Genomic DNA, 21037 nt, shown 5'->3' on the forward strand with positions numbered 1-21037 from the left:
TAAAAAGAACTAAATAATATAATTGTACATGTAGCATACTGTACAATTATATACATACTAAACTGTAAAATACTGAAAATACAGAAAAAATCAACAATAGTAACAGACAGTCAGTGAATTTACATCAGACCCTCCAGTGTACAGTCTGGACTCTTCAGAAGATCAGAGAGCAGCTCCACGTCTGAATCCTGCAGCTCGTTGTATCGCAGATCCAGCTCTCTCAGATGGGAGGGGTTGGACTTCAGAGCTGAGACCAGAGAAGCACAGGTCTCTGACGTACTGCAGTCCTCCAATCTCATTAAAGAATAAATTATGTAGATTAAAATCCATTTATAGTCCAATCAGATAGGGCTGCACAATTAATTGAATTTTAATCTCGATTTTGGCTTCCCACAATCAAATTAACGTGATTGAGCGATATTGAAAATGCGTCCTCTGTCCATGGAGCACTCCGCATCAAAGCATTGTTTCCACTGCAAAGCAAATGAAGCACTTCTTAAACCACTGTCTGATCACAAGCCTGCGTACATCAGATAGACGTCGGTCCAGATTAAATTTCTAATCTAATTAAATGTCAGACACAGCAGAGTGCGAGGAGCTTGTCCCTCAAAGAAGGACTGTCAAAGTAACAGACAGACAGTGAACTGACCTCAGAGTCTCCAGTCTACAGTCTTGACTCTCCTTAAGATCAGACAGTAGCTTCACATCTGAATCCTTTAGCTTGTTGTTACTCAGATCCAGCTCTCTCAGATGGGAGGGGTTGGACTTCAGAGCTGAGGCCAGAGAAACACAGCTTGTCTCTGACAAACTGCAGCGATACAATCTGAATAAAGAATAAATTATGTAGATTAAAATCCATTTATAATCCAACCAGATGTGTTTAGGTTTTAAATAAGTAGTTCAACATCACTATGTCTATTAAATCCTGTATTTGGTAGTTTAGTAGGTGTGTGTAATTAAAGCATGTTATTGGTGGTCTCTTCCTAACACAGCTACACTGTAGGAAATGACTTCATAAGTTCAGCTGAAGCTAATATGAGGCTTTGACAGTCTGGTAGATTCACACTTTATTTGTCCGACTCAAATATTTAGAACAAAATTCCCTCTTTGAGTTTGGATCCCTCCACTGCAGCTCAGCAAGGAAACACTGAAGAAACACAAACATACTTACTTGATATGTGTAACTCACACTGCTGAAGCCTCATATTAGTTTAACCCATGTGCCTCACTAAGGACATTTTTTGGCTTTTAATTTTTTATTTTCTTGATCATTTGGGCTGTGCGCATGCTTATGGCATCAAATTCTTCAAGGATATTCTTTTTAATATACATTTTTATTTTATTTTAAACAATCACTTATAATAGGTCTATAATACACTGTATAAACAAAAGTGTTCCTCTGGGATCCTTAGGGACAAAAATGTCCCCATTGAAACCTATTATTACTACATTTTTTGACCCCCCTGTTAAAAATAACTCTTTCATACATTCCTGTGGTGCAGACCAGGCGGTTACAGAACGAGGGAATCCCCTGAGGGAGCACTCTCCAGCACCCCTTCTAAGGAGTCCAAGAAGGGTGGATACTCTGAGCTGCTGTTTGAACCATCGGCACAAATAACAGTCAGGATCCGTCCCTTTGGATGAAGGAAAGCCTACCTTAGAGAGAAGAATATTTGCTATAGGTGCTGCTCATCAACAAGTCACCTAGCCAAAGACTGTGGGAAAAATGTTCAGTTCAGAGAATGCAAGAGCAAATGGTCATGCTACGGCACCACATCAAGTGCCAGCTCCTTGGATAACTGAGACCTCTGCAACCACGAGGGATCAAGGCGGGAAGCAAGAGGAAGGAGCTCCTCAAACTGTCACATCAAAATGAATCTGTGGGACTACAGAGATCATGCTCCAAAATCTGCCTCGTCAGAATTTATCCAGCAGGCCAGAGAGAGAGAGCGGTCAAAGCTTATGTTGTTCTTGATGAGCAGAGCAAAAATCCCTGGCAAGAACAGAGTTCTTTGAACTCTTTGGAATTAAAGAGGGCACAGCGGGAGTCATTCTAACTACGGGGCGGCAAGCTAATAATTTCATCATGGAGTCACTAAATGGTTAAACTCACATTCCACTCCCCACTGTAATTGAATGTGACATGCTCTCAGATGACATGTCGGAAATCCCCACACCTGAGATCACCAGACATTACAAACACTTTCAGCAGGTCGTGGACAGAATCCCAGCTCTAGACCCCTCGGCATCCATCCTCATCTTGCTTGGCCGAGACATACCATGGGCACACAAGGTTTGAGATCAATGCAATGGACCCCACAACGCTCCCTACGCCCAGCGCCTCAACTTGGGCTGGGTGATTGTAGGAGAGGTCTGTCTTGGAAGAGCCCACAAATCGGATTGTGCCAATGTCTACCGAACTCATGTGCTGAGTAACGGACGTACGTCTCTGTTTGGCCCTTGCACTAACTCCACATCAAAGAGAAGCCTGATGCACCAGTTCAACGCCATCACTTTCCAATGGCTAACGAACCAAAAGACCTGTTTGATGAAAAAGATAGCCATGGTGAAGGAGTCTTCCAGCAAACACCACATGATGACAAGCCTGCCATGTCTGTGGAAGACAAAGCCTTTCTGGAAATAATGGACAGGGAGGTCTTACTGGATGACTCAAACAGTTGGGTGGCGCCACTACCCTTCAAGGAACCAAGGGGCAGACTTCCTAACAACAGAACGCAAGCAGTCAAGCGTCTTTCAACGTTAGGAGACATGCTTAAGAAAAAGCCAGACATGAAAGAACATGTGGTTGCCTTCATGCAGAAGATCTTCGAGACAGGTCATCCTGAACCAGCCCCAACACTCAGAGGGGAACAAGAGTGCTGGTACTTACCAATCTTTGGAGTTTATCATTTGTGCAAGCCCTTAACGACGTTCTGTTGAGTGGCCCTGACCTGAATAACACACTCTAGAGGGTGCTCACTCGCTTCCGTAAGGAACCTGTGGTGGTGGCTGCGGATATAGAACAGATGTTCTACTGCTTTAAGGTTCACCTGCTGTTGCCATATACAGCTTGAGAAGATGTGGTCTGCAAGGCTCTACAAGGGTTAAACTGTGGAAGTCATTTTTACACAGAACAATACTGTGGATTTTAAATTCCCGAAAAAATTTAATTTGAGCTAAAAGCAAATCCTGAAAATCTATGAACCAAACATCTGAAACTTCAGTGATGGATTTTAACTAAATACATAGAAACAAATCTAGCAAAGTTGCAGTCAGTGAACTGACCTCAAAGTCTCCAGTTTACAGTTTGGACTCTCCAGTCCAGCACACAGAAGCTTCATGTCTGAATCATTCAGGTAGTTGTAGCTCAGGTCCAGATCTGTCAGATGGGGGTTGGCCTTCAGAGCTGAGGCCAAAACTCCATAGTGAGTCTTTGTCAGATAACAGCGAGGAAGTCTGTAATGATACATATATTACAACATATCATGAAAGAGATATAATGTCACCATGTGGATCAGTTTACCTTGTTACAGTGCTAGTTTATGAACTAACAGCTTTCACCTGCTGAGATCTCAGTCAGAAGTAGGAGAGGAGCAGCAGTAGGTTGAGTCTTGACTCTCAGGCTATGTTCAACCCCAGGCCTTAATGCTCAATTCCGATTTATTGCTCAAATCCGATTTTTTGTTTGGCTGTTCATATTACACTTTTAAATGTGGCCTCCTGAAGTGACCTGCACGGTGAAGTTACTGGTAGTCTCATTCATGGTCTAATGTTAAAAACAGTGTGTGGCGGCAGCCGGCACATTTGTGAGCGGGTGATATTAAAAAGGAGGAAGAGGAGAAAGAAAATTAATACTTTAATGATGTCTTTTGCGGAGCATTAGCTGTGTGTTGCTGTGTGTTGCTCCAGAATAACGTCAAAGTTGCATTAAATGCGACCTGACTGTTTAGATTGCGGTCACATTCAAAAAAATCAAATATGTATCCAATTCAGTACCACATTTGAAATTGGCCTGAATCGGATTTGGAAATGTCAGTTTCAATGCGACTTATGCTGTTCATTTGGTCAGAGACAAATCAGATATGGGCAGGGACGGACTGTAAATGTGAAGCCACCACTCACAAACATGAAAAGTGAGTCAGCGGGCAGCATTCTGATTTCGTTATTAGGCTATTAATTGTTTAACTAGTAGGCCTAGGCTAAGCTACTTTTTAGGCCTGTAAAAAATGAGTTTGGAGCAGTTTTTATATAGCCTATGTGGCTAAAGACTACAATGAAAGAAAATCACTTTTTAAAATGACATCATTTTGTTCAATACCAGTGTTATGCCAATGCAGCTGTGTGTCTGTTTATCAGATAATCCAATAATTCTGGACTTGACTGCAATCCTTATGTTAAAAAAACCCTTACCCCACAGTCTCTATTCATGTTTTTGTTGAATTAGGTTGAGATAGCATCCCCATAAGAGGAGAGTTTGTGTGATATAGGATTTGTGAAGTTTACTTTTATTAGCAATATGTGTAGTGACTGACAGTAGGACTCAAGAGCAAGACTCACAGTTCCAAATTCCAAGTAGCTTAATAAAGCACAAAGTCAAAAACAAAGCAGGGCCAAAGACAAGATAGGACTGGGACGCTCACAGGAACTGATGAGACGAAATGGCAGAGAAAAAGGGAAGCACACAGATTTAACACACAAGGGAAGGTGGGATAATGCAACACAGGTGACAACAATCAGGGTGGGGCAGGTAATCACACACAAGGGCAGGAAGTGAAGATCTAAAATGAGAGACAAATGTGACCAAAATAAAACAGGAAACTATAAACTCAGGAATTAGACATTACAATATATAGTTATAATTAGTAATAATTAAAATAACTCACTTATATGTATATACAAGAATTGTTTCGATTCCTTGTATTCCATTTTTTGTATTCATGATTGTAATTGAAATTTCATTGTATCTTGTGTGCAATGACAATAAAGCTTCTTTATATGTATATCATTTCGGTATTTATGGTTGTTATTTCTATCTATCTATCTATATATATGGGGGGGCTGAAGGAGAGTTCGTCTGGGGCGCCTTACAAGCTACAACCACCACTGATCGGATTAGTCGATTTATTGTTTCAATAATCGATGACTAGTCAACTATCAAAATATTTGTTAGTTGCAGCCCTATTCACTGATAACTGTAAAATACTGATATATGTTATGATAAAATGCTGCTGTAATTAAACCTCAACAACAACCTCTAAAGTCCTTCATTTGTTCTACCAGGTTTGAATGATGCCTACAACACCCATAGAGAGAGAAGTAGACGGAAAAAACCCTGTGAAATACAATAATTACTAGAAATAAATAGAAGACCTGTATTCATTAACTTAACAGCCATAAACAACCAACTGAAAAATCTGAATTTTTTTGCACTCGCAACATCTGAGACTAAATATAACTTAAGCTATTTCAGTTACAAACAAGTAGAGCACTATTTTAACAATAATAAGAATGTTTACAAAGTTACCTCAATACACTTTTTACATAGAGCAGGTCTAGACCGTACCCTTTAATTTAATTTAAAGAAATCCAACATTCTCAATATATGACCCAATATATTATTTATATTTGAAGAACTAAACTACTAATCTACACTGATTTATAATGTTAATCACATCTGGACTTACCGAGCCTTTCTGCAGTTCCTCACAGCTGGGATCAGTCTCTGTCGTCCCTCCACTGATGTGTTGTACTTCTCCAGGTCCAACTCATCCAGAACCTCCTCTGACATCTGCAGCATGTAGGCCAGAGCTGAGCAGTGGATCACAGAGAGTTCCTTCTCTGATCTGTTCTCTGACTTCAGGAACTCTTGGATCTCCTGATGCACTGAGCGGTCGTTCATCTCCATCAGACAGTGAAATTTGTTGATGCTTCTGTCAGGAGAGATAAACTCACTGTTCATCTCCTTCAGATTGTTGGTGACTCTCTGGATGGTTTTTGGACTGTTGTCTGTCTGACCCAGCAGGCCTCCTAAGACACTCTGGTTGGACTCTAGAGAGAGGCCATGAAGGAAGCGGACAAACAGATCCAGGTGGCCATTTTTATTTTGGAGAGATTTCTCCATAGCTCTCTTCAGGAAGTCATCCAGAGATGAGTAAATGTAGTCTTCTCCCAGGAAGTCCTTCAGTACCTTTGTGTTTCTGCTGGTGTAACAGTGGTACATGTAGACTGCAGCCAGAAACTCCTGAACGCTCAGATGAACAAAGCTGTAGACTGTTTTCTGGAAGATCACATTCTCTGTTTTGAAGATCTGTGTACAAAATCCTGATAACACTGCAGCCTCTGTGACATCAAGACCACACTGCTTCAGGTCTTCTTGGTAGAACATGATGTTTCCTTCCTGCAGTTGTTCAAAAGCCACCTTCCCCAGCTTCAGAAGAAGTTTCCTGTCAGCCTCTGTCAGCTCCTGTGGACTCGTCTCGTGTCCCCCATCATACTTGTTCTTCTTCCTCTTTGTCTGAACCAGCAGGAAGTGTGAGTACATGTCAGTCAGGGTCTTGGGCAGCTCTCCTCTCTGGTCTGTAGTCAACATGTGGTCCAGAACTGTAGCAGTGATCCAGCAGAAGACTGGGATGTGACACATGATGTGGAGGCTCCTCGATGTCTTGATGTGTGAGATGATTGTGCTGGACTGCTCTTCATCACTGAATCTCCTCCTGAAGTACTCCTCCTTCTGGGCATCAGTGAAGCCTCGTACTTCTGTTACCCTGTCCACACATGAAGGAGGGATCTGATTGGCTGCTGCAGGTCGGGAAGTTATCCAGATGAGAGCCAAGGGAAGCAGATTCCCCTTGATGAGGTTTGTCAACAGCACGCTGACTGATGTCTTCTGTGTGACATCAGTCACGACTTCACTGGTGTTGAAATCCAGTGAAAGTCTGCTTTCATCCAGGCCGTCAAAGATGAACAGAACTTTACAGACAGCGAGCTTCTCTGCTGTGAGCTTCTGTAAAGTTGGATAGAAAACATGGATCAGCATGATCAGACTGTACTGCTCATCTTTGATCAAGTTCAGTGCCCTGAACGAGAACAGAATCAGCAGACTGATATCTTGGTTTTCGGAGCGCTGTGCCCAGTCCAGAGTGAACTTCTGCACTGAGAAGGTTTTTCCAACGCCAGCGACGCCATTAGTCAGAACGGCTCTGATGTGTTTCTGTTGGTCAGGTAAGACTTTAAAGATGTCCTGACACTTGACTGGAGCGTCATGGAGGGTCTCCATCTTGGAAGCTGTTTCAAGCTGCCTCATCTCATGTTGGGTATTACCCTCTTCACTCAGTCCCTCTGTGATGTGAAGCTCAGTGAAGATGCTGTTGAGTTGGATTTCACTTCCTGCTTCATCAGTTCCTTGAGTCACACATTCACATCTTGTACTCAGACTGTTCTGATGTTCATCTAAAAGCTCCAGCAGACCACTTTCTGCTGAAAGAGAAGAAAAAATTGTGGAATTAAAAAGAAATGTGTCTGACTGTTAATGTTTAGTAGGATAGAGGAGGTAGATTCATGTCCTGTTTACAGAGATGATGACATCAGCAGACAGATCATCAGTCTTACTTTGTACAGTGCTGGTCTGACTGTCTGTCTGCAGTCCAGATCTGGTTCTGGATCTTTTTCCACACTGGAGACATGAGGAGTCTCCTGATGAAGCAGACTGGTCCCAGTATGAGGCGATGCATTGTCTGCAGAACCAGTGTCCACAGCTGGTAGAGACTGGATCCTTCAGGATGTCCTGACACAAAGAACAGCAGGACAGCTGCTCCTCCACAGAAACAGCCCTCCCCTTCCTCTCTCTATGGACATGAACACATTCTTTATGACACATGACATTAGTGGAGGCCAACCGACAGCTCACAAGCTGCATGCAGCTTTTTCCCCACATAAACAGTCCAGACTGTCAGTAATTAGACTGTTCTTGCTCTTCAGGCTCTGAGATTCAACACATTCAATTTGAATAAAATATTATATACATAAATTACCAGAGTTCAAAAGTACTTAAACAGACACAACAATATGCCAGCAAAGGCAGAGAAGAAGCTGCAAGCTAGGATGTTTCTATACATTTACATGACCTCCTCCCATATTTAGTGTCTTTGAACAGGAACACGTTAAGACACAGTCTGTATTACATGAGACCAAACATTGTACCTGCTGCTGCAGTCCTTTAGTAAATAAGGACAGACACAGTTTGACTTGTTAGTAAATATCACCCTGGGTTACCTGCTGCTACTTTACATTTATTGACTGGAAGATCAAACAGCAATACCAGCCCTGTCTCTGTCTCTGGTTCACATGAACATGAAGATCTGTTGTAGATTACAGCTGAATGGAAGCTACTTCATTATTTCTTTCCTTCATATCTACACTACAACCTTCATGAAAGCATCTCACTGAATCATCTTCAGGTCAGTTTACAGTAGAAACAGTCTCTTACTTTGTGTCTGAGGGTCCAGGTTCATTACTGAAGACTAGAGGATGCTCAATGGACCGGTCACTCTTCATAGACACACAGCTGGATATTACAGACTCTGCTCTCTGTCTGTGGTTCTGATGTCTGGAAACAACAGATATGATACATACATCATTAATTCTTGTAAAGAGCAGATATAAACACATGTAACATGTCATATTAGCACTATTTAGTTCATCACAACAGCTCATTTTGTTTATATTTCAGTTATTTTTTATTTGTATACAGCTGAAAACAGATGTGAGCATATGGAGATTTGAACTTCTTCATGTATAAACTTCAGACTCACTAATAAATGATGGAGATGGTTGTAGTAGAGTGTGTGTTGTCAGTCAGTGATGTTTGTAGTTTACAGTAGAAACAGTCTCTTACTTTGTGTCTGAGGGTCCAGGTTCATTACTGAAGTCTGGAACATCATCTTTAGACCGGTAACTCTTCATAGACACACAGCTGGATACTCCGTCCTCCTCTTCCTCCTCTTCCTTCATCTTCTGGAGTCTGAGAGGTAAACCAGTAACACTGCAGACACACACACACACACACACACACAGTATAATAAACCCAGTCCTGACTCTCAACCTAGTAGCTTCTTATTAGTTTACATGACTTTAACTACAACCATGTGTGTTTTCTAGTCATCACAAAGAGAAACTTTGACTCTGGTTTAAATCCAACAAACAGACTTCAGATAAACATGTGTGTGCTTCTTAACTGTGACTTCTCTCTATTTAGAGGCAGCAGTGAGTCACGTTACATCACTGTGAGGACGCACAAACCAGGAAAAGAACAACAGGAAACTACTTTTGAAAAAGTGAAACTGTGTGATTTCATATTTTTCTGACAGTTTCATCAATTAAACAATGAAACTTAAAAATAATCATCAGATTGATCAATAATAACAGTAATCATTATTTGCGTGAAGAGTTTTCATCCTCTACATGTTTGAACACAAAGTCTGACATGCAGGCTGTTAAAATGCCAAATAGTAAAGAAATATTTTTCTCTAACAGTTTATTTATAGTTGTACAGCGCCTGCGTCAGCGTGTCTCTGTCAGACTGAAGCTCTGTCACACATTCACATTTTATTCAGTTTGAAGCCAAAGTTTTATGACACACTTTTATGTTTTACTTTTAATCTGGTTTAAAGTGTTTAGTCATCAGATGTTTGTATTTTTAACTCCATGACCTGACTGCAGAGGCAGCAGTGGACACATTTAGAGATATCAGGCTGACAATCACAGGACTGAGCTGTTATAGGAAACAAGTCAGCAAGTTGCTCTTATTTACTGAAAACATTTTAAATGCAGTCTCATTTTTCATAGTAATCTGACATCTTTTCAACACCTTGGTTTTATGGTTCACTCTGAAGATCCATTATTCATTTTAATCTACAAACAATGGCTTCCATTTTACCTGCACAAACCTGCTTCTGCAGGCCTTTAGTAAATAAGGACAGACACAGTTTGACTTGTTAGTAAATCCTTAGTAAATATCACCCTGGGTTACCTGCTGCTACTTTACATTTATTGACTGGAAAATCAAACAACAATACCAGCCCCGTCTCTGTCTCTGGTTAACATGAAGATCTGTTGTAAATTACAGCTGAATGGAAGCTACTTCATTATTTCTTTCCTTCATATCTAAACTACAACCTTCATGAAAGCATCTCACTGAATCATCTTCAGGTCAGTTTACAGTAGAAACAGTCTCTTACTTTGTGTCTGAGGGTCCAGGTTCATTACTGAAGACTAGAGGATGCTCTTTAGACTGGTCACTCTTCATAGACACACAGCTGGATATTACAGACTCTGCTCTCTGTCTGTGGTTCAGATGTCTGGAAACAACAGATATGATACATACATCATTACTTCTTGTAAAGAGCAGATATAAACACATGTAACATTTCATATTAGCAGTATTGTTTATATTTCAGTTATTTTTATTTGTATACAGATGAAAACAGATGTGAGATTAAAAATATTTGAACTTCATGTATAAACTGAATTAATCTGAATAGAGTCTGATGCATGCATGTAGTCTGACTGTATCATTTATAGACATTTCTATGAGCTGCACGGCTTTGATAAACACACTTTATATTTAGATAGACTGAATCTGCTGCAGAAGATCTTCAGACTCTCACTAATAAATGATGGAGATGGTTGTAGTAGAGTGTGTGTTGTCAGTCAGTGATGTGTGTAGTTAACAGTAGAAACAGTCTCTTACTTTGAGTCTGAGGGTCCAGGTTCATTACTGAACTCTGGAACATCATCTTTAGACCGGTAACTCTTCATAGACACACAGCTGGAGACTCCGTCATCCTCTTCCTCCTCTTTCTTCATCTTCTGGAGACTGAGAGGTAAACCAGTAACACTGGAGACACACACACACATACACAGTATAATAAACCCAGTCCTGCCTCTCAGCTTAGTAGCTTCTTATTAGTTTACATGACTCTAACTACAACCATGTGTGTCGTCATCACAAAGAGAAACTTTGACTCTGGTTTAAATCCAACAAACAGACTTTTCTCCTTAATATTTTATGTTTTAGTTTTGTCTGGTAAAAAGTTTTCAGTCGTCAGATGTTTGGATTTTTAACAACACGACCTGAATGCCGAGGCCAGCAGTGGTCAAATTTAAAGCTACCTTACCTTTGTTACATTTTGACACATTTTTTTGTTTAGGTTAAAATGCTATTAATAAGGTAATGGCACTCTAAAATGTTAGAGAGATCCACCAGGCATAGAAAGGAGTGGGGCAAACGCTGTGGGAGTTCCCGCCGAGTTCGCTGAAGCCCCGCCCCCTACCAAGTGTCACCTGTCAATCAAAGTCACCACCTCTACCAGAAACATGGACGCTAGGTCTGAGAGCTTTCTGCTGCTAACTCAGCTGCTACCCCGGCAGCTAACTCGGCGGCTAGCTCGGTGGCTAACTCGGCGGCTAGCTAAGCTAACTGGCTAACTGTAGACTGTAGTGATGTGTCGTTCGCGAACGAGCCGGCTCTAAGAGCCGATGCTTTGTAGTGAACGAGAAGAGCCGATGCACGTCGGAGAGAGCCGAATCTTCAGCCTCCTGTTCAGCAGTCCGTTTGGCTGAGAATCCATGCAGGCAGGGGCGGGAGTTTATTTTGTTGGGCACACCATTCAGCCAATCACATGCGAGGACAGACTAGGATCATACCATTATGTAAAGAAGGAAGGGGGGCAGACGCTCCAAAGACAGTGAGTGTAGTGGTACAGGCCAGATACACACAGCAGAGACAGAGACAGGAGGATGTGAGTGCAAGCATGTCAATGTGTTCAGTTGTTCTGTGTTCAGTTCAAGGTTTTTCAGGTGTTTAAAGGTTTGATTAAAATGTTAAACAAAAGTTACTTTATTTTTTTTTAATGAAAAAAATGCATACAAATAAGGGTTTTATGAAAACACTGAATGAAAACTTGCTTACCAATACACAAACCATTCATAATTGCTAAATCAGGCTAAAATAGAACGCTCAGAGTGATACTAAATGAACAGCCGTTTGGGAGCCGTAAGAACTGGCTCTTCTAAGGGAGCCGAGCCAAAAGAGCCGAATCTTTGAAAAGAGCCGGTTTGCCCATCACTACTAGACTGTAGTAGTAGTGTGTGTGTTGAATGTATTTATACTTCTACAGCAGCAGGGGTGGTAACGCAGCGGTGATTTTCAGACCCGCCCATTAAATCCAGACACAGAAATCTTGAAACACAGTTTGTGAAGCCTAGCTCCACAATTCAAATCTAAATGGTTGAAATGCTTTTTTACACTTTTTTTAGAAATACATTAATGACTAATGTGTTTAGAAGAAAATGTCTGAATTCACTTTACAAGGTCTTTAAAGGACGAGCAGGACTGGGGAACACTGCATTGTATTCTCACATAGAGCTTAATACAGATAAATGATGTTAAACTAAAACTAAAAAACTAAAATATTGAAGCCCTGGCTCTAAAATGAGCCCAGAACCATAGACTGTATATAAGAAATGGACGTAACATCCGTGACGTCACCCATTGGTTTGTGGACTGCTGCTCGGAGGCCAATAGTATCGGATCTGAGCAGCGCCATCTTGAAAATTTCAGGTGCATGCTGGGAAAAATAAAAACACGGATTCTACTTATATGGGCATCAGGAGGAGCATGAGGCGCCCTCCTGAACCTGTGAACCAATCAACCTGTCAATCACCACGTAGCCACGCCCTAATGCATACCCTGCTTTATCATCACATATAAAATCAGGGAGGCCAAAATGTCCCAAATGAACATCATACTGCATTGAAGAAGGCTTTAAACTAGCGATATAGACCATAAACACGTTTTGAAAACGTTTACTGAGGTTAGAAATCAAGTGAGAAGTTGGGGAATTCTCCATTGACTTGTATAGAGACGGAAGTCCTTTTGACACCAAAACGGTCGCCCCCTGGTGGCCTTTTGATAGAATGCAGTTTTAAGTTACTTCCGCGTTGGCCTCATTTCAGAGGACCAGAACTCCCCGCCTGCCCAGAACACAGTAATGTATGAAAGAATCATTTTTTTGGTAGGGATTTCAATAATGTAGTTATAATGGGTTTCAATGGGGACATTTTTGCCCCTAAGGATCTTAGAGTTACAATTTTATACAGTGTATTATAGACCTATTATAAGTGAATGATTAAAATAAAGAAAATATATATTAAACAAAATATCCTTGGAGAATTTGATGCCATGAGTATGAACACAGCTCAAAGGATCAAGAAAATAAAAAATTAAAAGCCAAAAATGCCTTAGTGAGGCACAAGGTCAATTAACAATGAAACTTAAAAATAATCATTATTTACAGTCCTGATATTAACACTCACCTGCCTCAGACTTGTTTTCCTCCTTCTGCTCTGCTGACTGTGAAATGACGTCTGTACTGACGTTCACCCAACCTGTCTGCTTCCCACCCGTCTCCCTTACTGGAGTCACATGTGAGTATTTATTACTTTATGGGACAGTTTCTTGTATAATCATTAACGTTGTTGGGACCAGTTGTCCTCATGGAAAACAAAGTCTGGTTTAATAAAGTGAATCTTTATGGATTATATTGATGCCGAATTGATAAGAAGACTTTGGACATATGACGCCTTTTATCTTGTGTTTCTAGAGTTTCGTGTTTTTGAGAACACGTAAGGAAAATGTAATTTATCACATTTCTATATTTCTTAAAGACAGTTTGGTGTAATTTTTCCCCAGAGAGCGCAGGGAGCTTCAGTTGGATTAAAACTGATAATATTGTTGCTGTACTTTGCACAGACACTGGTGTCATTTTCTATAATGTGTACTGTAATACAGAAGAGACAAAGTGTGAGAGTGGAGTAGAGCTGAACCAATTAGTTGATTAAATTAATTAGTCGATCCACAGATAATTAATCTGCAACTATTGATAATCGATTAGGCTATTGGCTAAAATACATTTAGTTTAGTTTACAAATTGTTAGAGAACAGAAATTACACCAGTAATACATCATCACTAATAAATCACCAGTACATCTGTACTAAAACACCAGGATACTCACAGTTTACAGTCGGTTCTCTGCTGCTGTGATCTGCGTCGTGTTTGCTTCTGTGATATAACTGGAGTCTTCCTCTGAGTACTTCCGTATCAGTTCACCTGGTCCACGCCCACTAAAACCTGTTTAAAGTAACAACACAAAGTATGACTGGAAGCAGAGTTCTATTGTATACTGTAAATTGACTCAAGCAGAAGTTTTAAAACCAACATAAAATGTTAATTTAAAGTATTTTGCTCAAAGTTCTACAACCTTCAATACATTTTTGAGTTTGATCATTTGATGTAATGATTTCAATTTTGCATTTCAGTTTTCCAACTTTGAATTGTCAAGTCTGCCAAATCCCTGATAACAGATAACAGACAACAGTTTTTAAACTTTCACCTCACTTTCTACATGCGGTAGAACTGAACCAACACGATAGTTCAAATTGTAGTTTCTCCTTTCTTCGTCACTTTGCCAAACACCTTCCTGCAGTCCTGTGACTTGATGTTAACATCAATTAGCAACAGTAAATTAAATATGATTCAGAAGATCATTTTTCCTTTAAATGTCTTCCTTCTATGCTTTGGTTTACAACCTAATTATATCTGATTGTATTAAATGGTAAATGGTAAATGGACTGTACTTATATAGCGCCTTTCTAGTCTTTACGACCACTCAAAGCGCTTTACACTACATTTCATTCACCCATTCACACACATTCATACACTGATGGCATTATAAAACATCTGAGACCCTCCTCCTGCTGCTGCCTTGATATCCTGTCTGCAAGCTTTTTCTAAATTGTTTCTAACTACACAGCCTCAGATTTTCTACAGACTGTCAACACATCTCTTCTCTCAGGTGTCTTTCCACAGACCCTGAAAACTGCCATCATCGAGACACTATTAAAGAACAATCCAGACACTTCACTAATGAGCTATTACAGGCCCATATCAAACCTCCTGTCTTTAAGTAAAATCCTTGAAAAAACAGTTTTACAACAGTTGAACAACTTGGCACTAAACAACAGTTTGAGGTTTGTAGTCTGTGTGTGTGTGTGTGTCTTATCTACAGCTACAAACTGGATATATTTGGTGAAGAGTTTTTATCATCTACATGTTTGTAGTAAAGAAATATTTCTCTAACAGTTTATTTATAGTTGTACAGCGCCTGCGTCAGCGTGTCTCTGTCAGACTGAAGCTCTGTCACACATTAACATTTTATTCAGTTTGAAGCCAAAGTTTTATGACACACTTTAATGTTTTAGTTTTAATCTGGTTTAAAGTGTTTAGTCATCAGATGTTTGTATTTTTAACTCCATGACCTGACTGCAGAGGCAGCAGTGGACACATTTAGAGATATCAGGCTGAAAATCACAGGACTGAGCTGTTATAGGAAACAAGTCAGCAAGTTGCTCTTATTTACTGAAAACATTTTAAATGCAGTCTCATTTTCATAGTAATCTGACCTCTTTTCAACTCAACGTTTTATGGTTCACTCTAAAGATCCATTATTCATTTTAATCTACTAACAATCAGGGCCTGGAATTCATTTTTCAAAATTCCCCCTTAAATGCTTCACATAGGGGTTTTTTACATTTTCAGTTTTTGTTTGTCAAAAAAGTGATAATTCTACTTGACTGGTGTTCCTAATATTTTGCCCTTCTCATGTATGTTAATGGAGTGGACAAAATATTAGGAACACCAGTCAATATAATGCACCATAATTCACCACCATCACTCAATAATAAACATAAAGTAGAATTATCACCTTCTTGTCCACAAAGTCTGGTCATAATGAGGCAGATACAGTTTATCTTTATGGATTATATTGATGCTGAATTGATAAGAAGACTTTGGACATATGAAGCCTTTTATCTTGTGTTTCTAGAGTTTTGTGTTTTTGAGGAGACGTAAGGAAAATGTAATTTATCATATTTCTTAAAGGGAGTTTGGTGTAATATTTTACCTGGAGAGTCATTTTTCATAGTAATCTGACCTCTTTTCAACACCTTGGTTTTATGGTTCACTCTGAAGATCCATTATTAATTTCCACTAACAGTGCTTTTATCCAAGAGTTTGCTGAGTTTTTACATCACTGTGAGGACGCAGAAACCAGGAAAAGAACAACATGAAACTACTTTTGAAGACGTCAAACTGTGTGATTTTATATTTTTTCTGACAGTTTAATCAACTAAACAATTGAACTTAAAAATAATCATCAGATTGATCAATAATGACAGTAATCATTATTTACAGTCCTGATATTAACACTCACCTGTCTCAGACTTGTGACCTCCTTCTGCTCTGCTGACTGTGAAATGACGTCTGTACTGAATACTTTTAACTTTAACTTCCTCTTTTCTTCTTTACTGGAAGTCACGTGTGTGAGTATGAGTGTGAGTGTGAGTGTGAGATGGAGAGAGAGAGAGAGAGAGAGAGAGAGAGAGAGAGAGAGAGAGAGAGAGAGAGAGAGAGAGAGAGAGAGGGGAATACAGCATTTAATCTCTAATACTTTAAAAGACAATTGTGAAAATTAATTTTGTGAGAAACTTAGGAAATGAACTGAATCATCAAAACATTACATACAACACATAAATGAATGTCAGGAAAGTCTTGTTAGAATATTTGAGATAAATAAAGTAGGTATGACTCTTCAATGTCTTGAAGGTGGAGGTTCAACATGATGAGGTGAACAAATATTTCTTTTCATTGCAAATTTGTTCTACTTACATACTGTGTGACAGACAATGGAGTACTGGACTTAATAACCACTTTAAGGTACTTTAAGTATTTCCTTTTTATTGTACTTCTACTCCATTTATCTCATGGATGTAATTATTGGCATTTTTATAAAAATGCTGTTACAGATTAGACCAGTGGTTTCCAACTCACAAGAAGTTACAATTGTTAAAAAGTATTTTTAAAGTAGAATCAGAGGTGTCTTGGTTTTACGTAGATAAAAAGACGACGATGACAGTTAGGAGATAGAGAGAGAAGCATCTCCAGTTTGAGACAAATAAACATATACACATAATATACCCAATTACCACTGTTTAATATTTACAGCTGAGACTGTGTGAAAACTACCACACGTCATCATTAATTCTACTTTGCTGCTCTGACTGTGGTAAAACAGCGACGTCTCACTCTCTCCCAGCAGTAATCCTTCTCCTGCTGAAAGTCACAGTCAATTCTCTTCTGCTTCATTCATTAGTTTTAGTCCTCGTTAACTCTCAGTGTGATTCTGAGACGCTTGAGTAATATGAGCCCAGACTCACAGTCTGACTTATAACACCTGTTTTTATCTTTATCTACATCAAACAGCTCATGTAGAACAAATCTGTAAAGTGCTGACTTCAGCTAAATCCAGAGATAACTGCTCAGTTTGTAGTCAGTTAAGAGACTTAGGTGAACACAACAAAATCCAGATCCAGACTCCAGATGGATCATCAGGATCCAGCTGATCCTCTCTCAACACTCCTGGATGTTCACTCTCACTCTGACAGAGATCATCACCAGCTGATGAGAGAAGAAGAAAGAACAGAGGAGATAAATGAGTGTTTAGTGAGACTCACTTCATCAGCTGTCAGTCAGTGATGCAGCACATCCAGTATAAAGAGCAGCAGGGACTTCAGTCCTGTTCAGACCAGAAGTGGAACAGCTGTGCAGCGTAGCTTGCTTCCTTTCAGCTCTCATGTTAACGTGTTGGATTGAACAAACTGAGCTCCAAGCTCACACACCTGCACACACTTTTACTATCAAGTGTGTTTCCTCTGCAGATTTCACTCAAGTACACAGAGGAAATAAAGTGCTGAGAGTCATGAACACATCATTACTGCAGAAACAGAGACATTCACTCATCAGTTTACTGATGGATTTACTGCTGATACATGTCAACTCTTATCAAAGTTTAAAGCTACAGAGTCTCTGTGGGATATGAAGATGTTTCCTGCTGTTAAATCATCACATGCAGCCTGGTCGCCACAATTGTTTGTTTCTACAAACCAAGAACATGTTGAATCTTTATGTTTCAACAATATGAAAGTGATGTAGATCAGATTTGATGGTGTGACAGTTTGATGATGAGGACCACTGTCTCTATACATCTTGTAAGGCTGTCAGCTGTAATCCAGCTTTATTTCCTGCAGACATCAACACAACAACAACAGTCGTCTTCACATCAACTCAAACACATGATCTTTCTGTCCAATCCTGAAGCCTGTCACCATTCTGTTCTCACAGCTTCACTGAGGAAAGCAGCACTGAGAAGGTTGGAGCTTCACCAGGAAATACTGGATCTTTGCTTTCATACTGACTGTTTAATACAAAACTGCTGAAACCAGACTGATTCCAACTCTCTACTGACCTCAGAAACTCCAGTCTGCAGCGTGGACTCTTCTTAAGATCAGACAGCAGCTTCACGTCTGAATCCTTCAGGTTGTTGTAACGCAGATCCAGATCTCTCAGATAGGAGGGGTTGGACTTCAGAGCTGCAGCCAAAGAAGCACAGCTGGTCTCCGACAAACTGCAGGCACGCAATCTGAATAAAGAATGAAATATGTCAATTTAAAAGACAAAGTTCATGTTTAAAATCATTAATTCATGTTGTTTCCATGTTTCACAATCTGTTCAGGGCTGAAGAAGTTTAGAAAATGGAAACTCCATGAACAGGATGCAGGTTAAAAACTGTCAGATACAAACAGTGAAAAGGAGCTCTCATTAATATTAATGACAACATACTGCTACTTCAGTAAAGACGTAGTGACTTCACCTCTTAAACTCTGCAGCTCCACTGACTCCATCTATACAAACTCATGTTGTGCAGCAAAAAACAAGTTACAATGCAAAAATTATTTTAAAAAATATGACACGTATATTTTTAGGCCTACAAGTGAAAAACAACTTTACCAAGATTCTGCTGCCCGACTCCTCACTCCAACCTGTTCTCACGACCACATCACCCCTGTCCTCGCTCCCCATTGACCCTAATGTAATCGTCTTTTTTTTTTCAAAAGAATCTCACTCTGTCTTCGCACTGAGCTTACGCGCTCATTTTAAGGAATATCTGAATAAATAATATATAATCACTGTCAGAATCTGCCGGCTTCTGTGTCTCTCACGGTGTTTTCGGTTTTTGGACAGGAGTTTCGGTTTTCTCACAGTTTGCAATTGTTCGGGACCTTGTCAGAAGCCAAATTCTGGGGCATTTTGAGAATTTTTCCCAAGCAGATTCTCATTGTCGTAGCAACCGTAGAGCCTTTGCTGTCCTTGGCAGAAACTGACCTACTTTTTTGTGATTGGCTAATTCCTGTCTCTGTCTGTTTTGCCAGTTAACCAAGCTAGCTCTCAGCAATAGCGTCCATGTTTAGGGTAGAGGTGGTGACTTTGATTGACAGGTGATACTCGGTAGGGGGCAGGGCTTCAGCGAACTTGGCGGGCACGCCCACAGCGATTGGGAGCAGAGATAGAGGCTGAATTTTACACAACTTTGAAGCCTAATTTCACATATTTAGCAATTTTTTAATCACATTTGGCAGGGTGGTTAACAACCCACTTTTCTGTGGTATGTCAAACTCAGAACACATATTTATTTATACTCACATGGACATTAAGACTGACAAGAGACTGAAGATGTTAGAACCGCCCACCTCATTAACATATGGAGACAGAAATACAGCTCTCCCCTTTGATCCTTCTCTCGAGGTAAGAAACTGTCTTCTTCATTAAGCTCCGCTAGCTTTACATTAGCTGCTCACAGAAGGCCTATTCTGAAATGTAGGCTTCATTTCATTGCAATGTATTTGAATCGGTGAAAACATATAAAATAAAATAAAGTATAATAAAATCTACTCTCTTAATCAGCATAATATCAGCTTTATGTCTGCAGGTTAGTGTCACAGCAACTGTCACATTATATTAATGTCAACACGGAAGTAAAAAAATGGTGTCTGACCTCAAATCCTCCAATCTACACCGTGGATTCTTCAGAAGATCACACAGTAGCTCCACGTCTGAATCCTGCAGCTTGTTGTAGCTCAGACCCAGATATCTCAGATAGGAGGGGTTTGACTTCAAAGCTGAGACCAGAGAAGCACAGCTGGTCTCTGACAAACTGCAGGCCAGCAATCTGAATAAAGAATAAATTATGTAGATCAAAATCCATTTATATATTTATCAGATGTGTTCAGATTTTAAATGTGTAGTTCAACATTACTATGTCCTCATCAATGAGCTTTTCTGTAAAATCAGCAGAGTGACTTTTCATTGTGTTATTGTGGAACATCATAATGTCAGCTTTCAACTGACATCATCCAAATGTCACCACAACATTCAGACACATATTCATGTCAACACTGAGTCAATCTGTGTGTGTGTGTGTGTGTGGTCTTTTTTTCTGAAGGATCAATATCAATGATCAGATATTATTCATTAAAACACATTAAAGAATATAATAAAGAAATATTTCTCCTTCAACAAGTAAACTTGATCAGTTTCAAACAGATATTAGTTGAGAGGATCTTCTGTATACAGATGTGACTCTTTACCAAAAATGATAAACATTCATTTACTTTAACAACTAACAGTGAACATTTTCTACAGTTTCTTTAAGAATCAGTCATCTTTTATAATTACAGACTAAACTGTTCAGTAAAATACTGAAAATGTAGAAAAATAACTTAATCTATATAAATTATGTATGTACATAAATTAAGTTCAGTTGTTAAGCATCAAGATAAACAATAGTAACAGACAGTCAGTGAACTGACCTAAGAGTTCCCAGTCTACAGTGTGGACTCTTCAGAAGATCACACAGCAGCTCCCCGTCTGAATCCTGCAGCTTGTTTTTACCCAGATCCAGATATCTCAGATGGGAGGGGTTGGACTTCAGAGCTGAGACCAGAGAAGTACAGCTGGTCTCTGACAAGCTGCAGCCAAACAATCTGAGTAAAGAATAAATGATGTAGATTAAATTCCATTTTTAA

The 21037-nt window shown here is 39.7% G+C and overlaps 1 protein-coding gene across 6 annotated transcripts in view; it reads right to left on the minus strand.

Moving 5' to 3' along the window:
• Window positions 1–21037, minus strand: part of LOC133999045 (NACHT, LRR and PYD domains-containing protein 12-like) — a 72971-nt gene that overhangs the window by 36874 nt on the left and 15060 nt on the right. For 2 of the 6 annotated variants that reach the window (XM_062438158.1, XM_062438159.1), the window contains exons 4-12: window positions 10748–10894; window positions 10236–10355; window positions 8894–9040; window positions 8486–8605; window positions 7609–7844; window positions 5685–7476; window positions 3286–3456; window positions 650–823; window positions 124–294 (exon numbers count right to left, since the gene is read on the minus strand). In XM_062438158.1, the coding sequence (XP_062294142.1) occupies window positions 124–294; window positions 650–823; window positions 3286–3456; window positions 5685–7476; window positions 7609–7844; window positions 8486–8605; window positions 8894–9040; window positions 10236–10355; window positions 10748–10894 (3078 nt within the window). Of the gene's footprint in view, window positions 1–123; window positions 474–649; window positions 824–3285; window positions 3457–5684; window positions 7477–7608; window positions 7845–8485; window positions 8606–8893; window positions 9041–10235; window positions 10356–10747; window positions 10895–21037 lie in introns of those variants that run through there. The other 4 variants (XM_062438160.1, XM_062438161.1, XM_062438163.1 and 1 more) reach the window with 4 other exon arrangements.

Source organism: Scomber scombrus, chromosome 18, assembly GCF_963691925.1.
Source record: "Scomber scombrus chromosome 18, fScoSco1.1, whole genome shotgun sequence".
Lineage (NCBI taxonomy): Eukaryota > Metazoa > Chordata > Actinopteri > Scombriformes > Scombridae > Scomber > Scomber scombrus.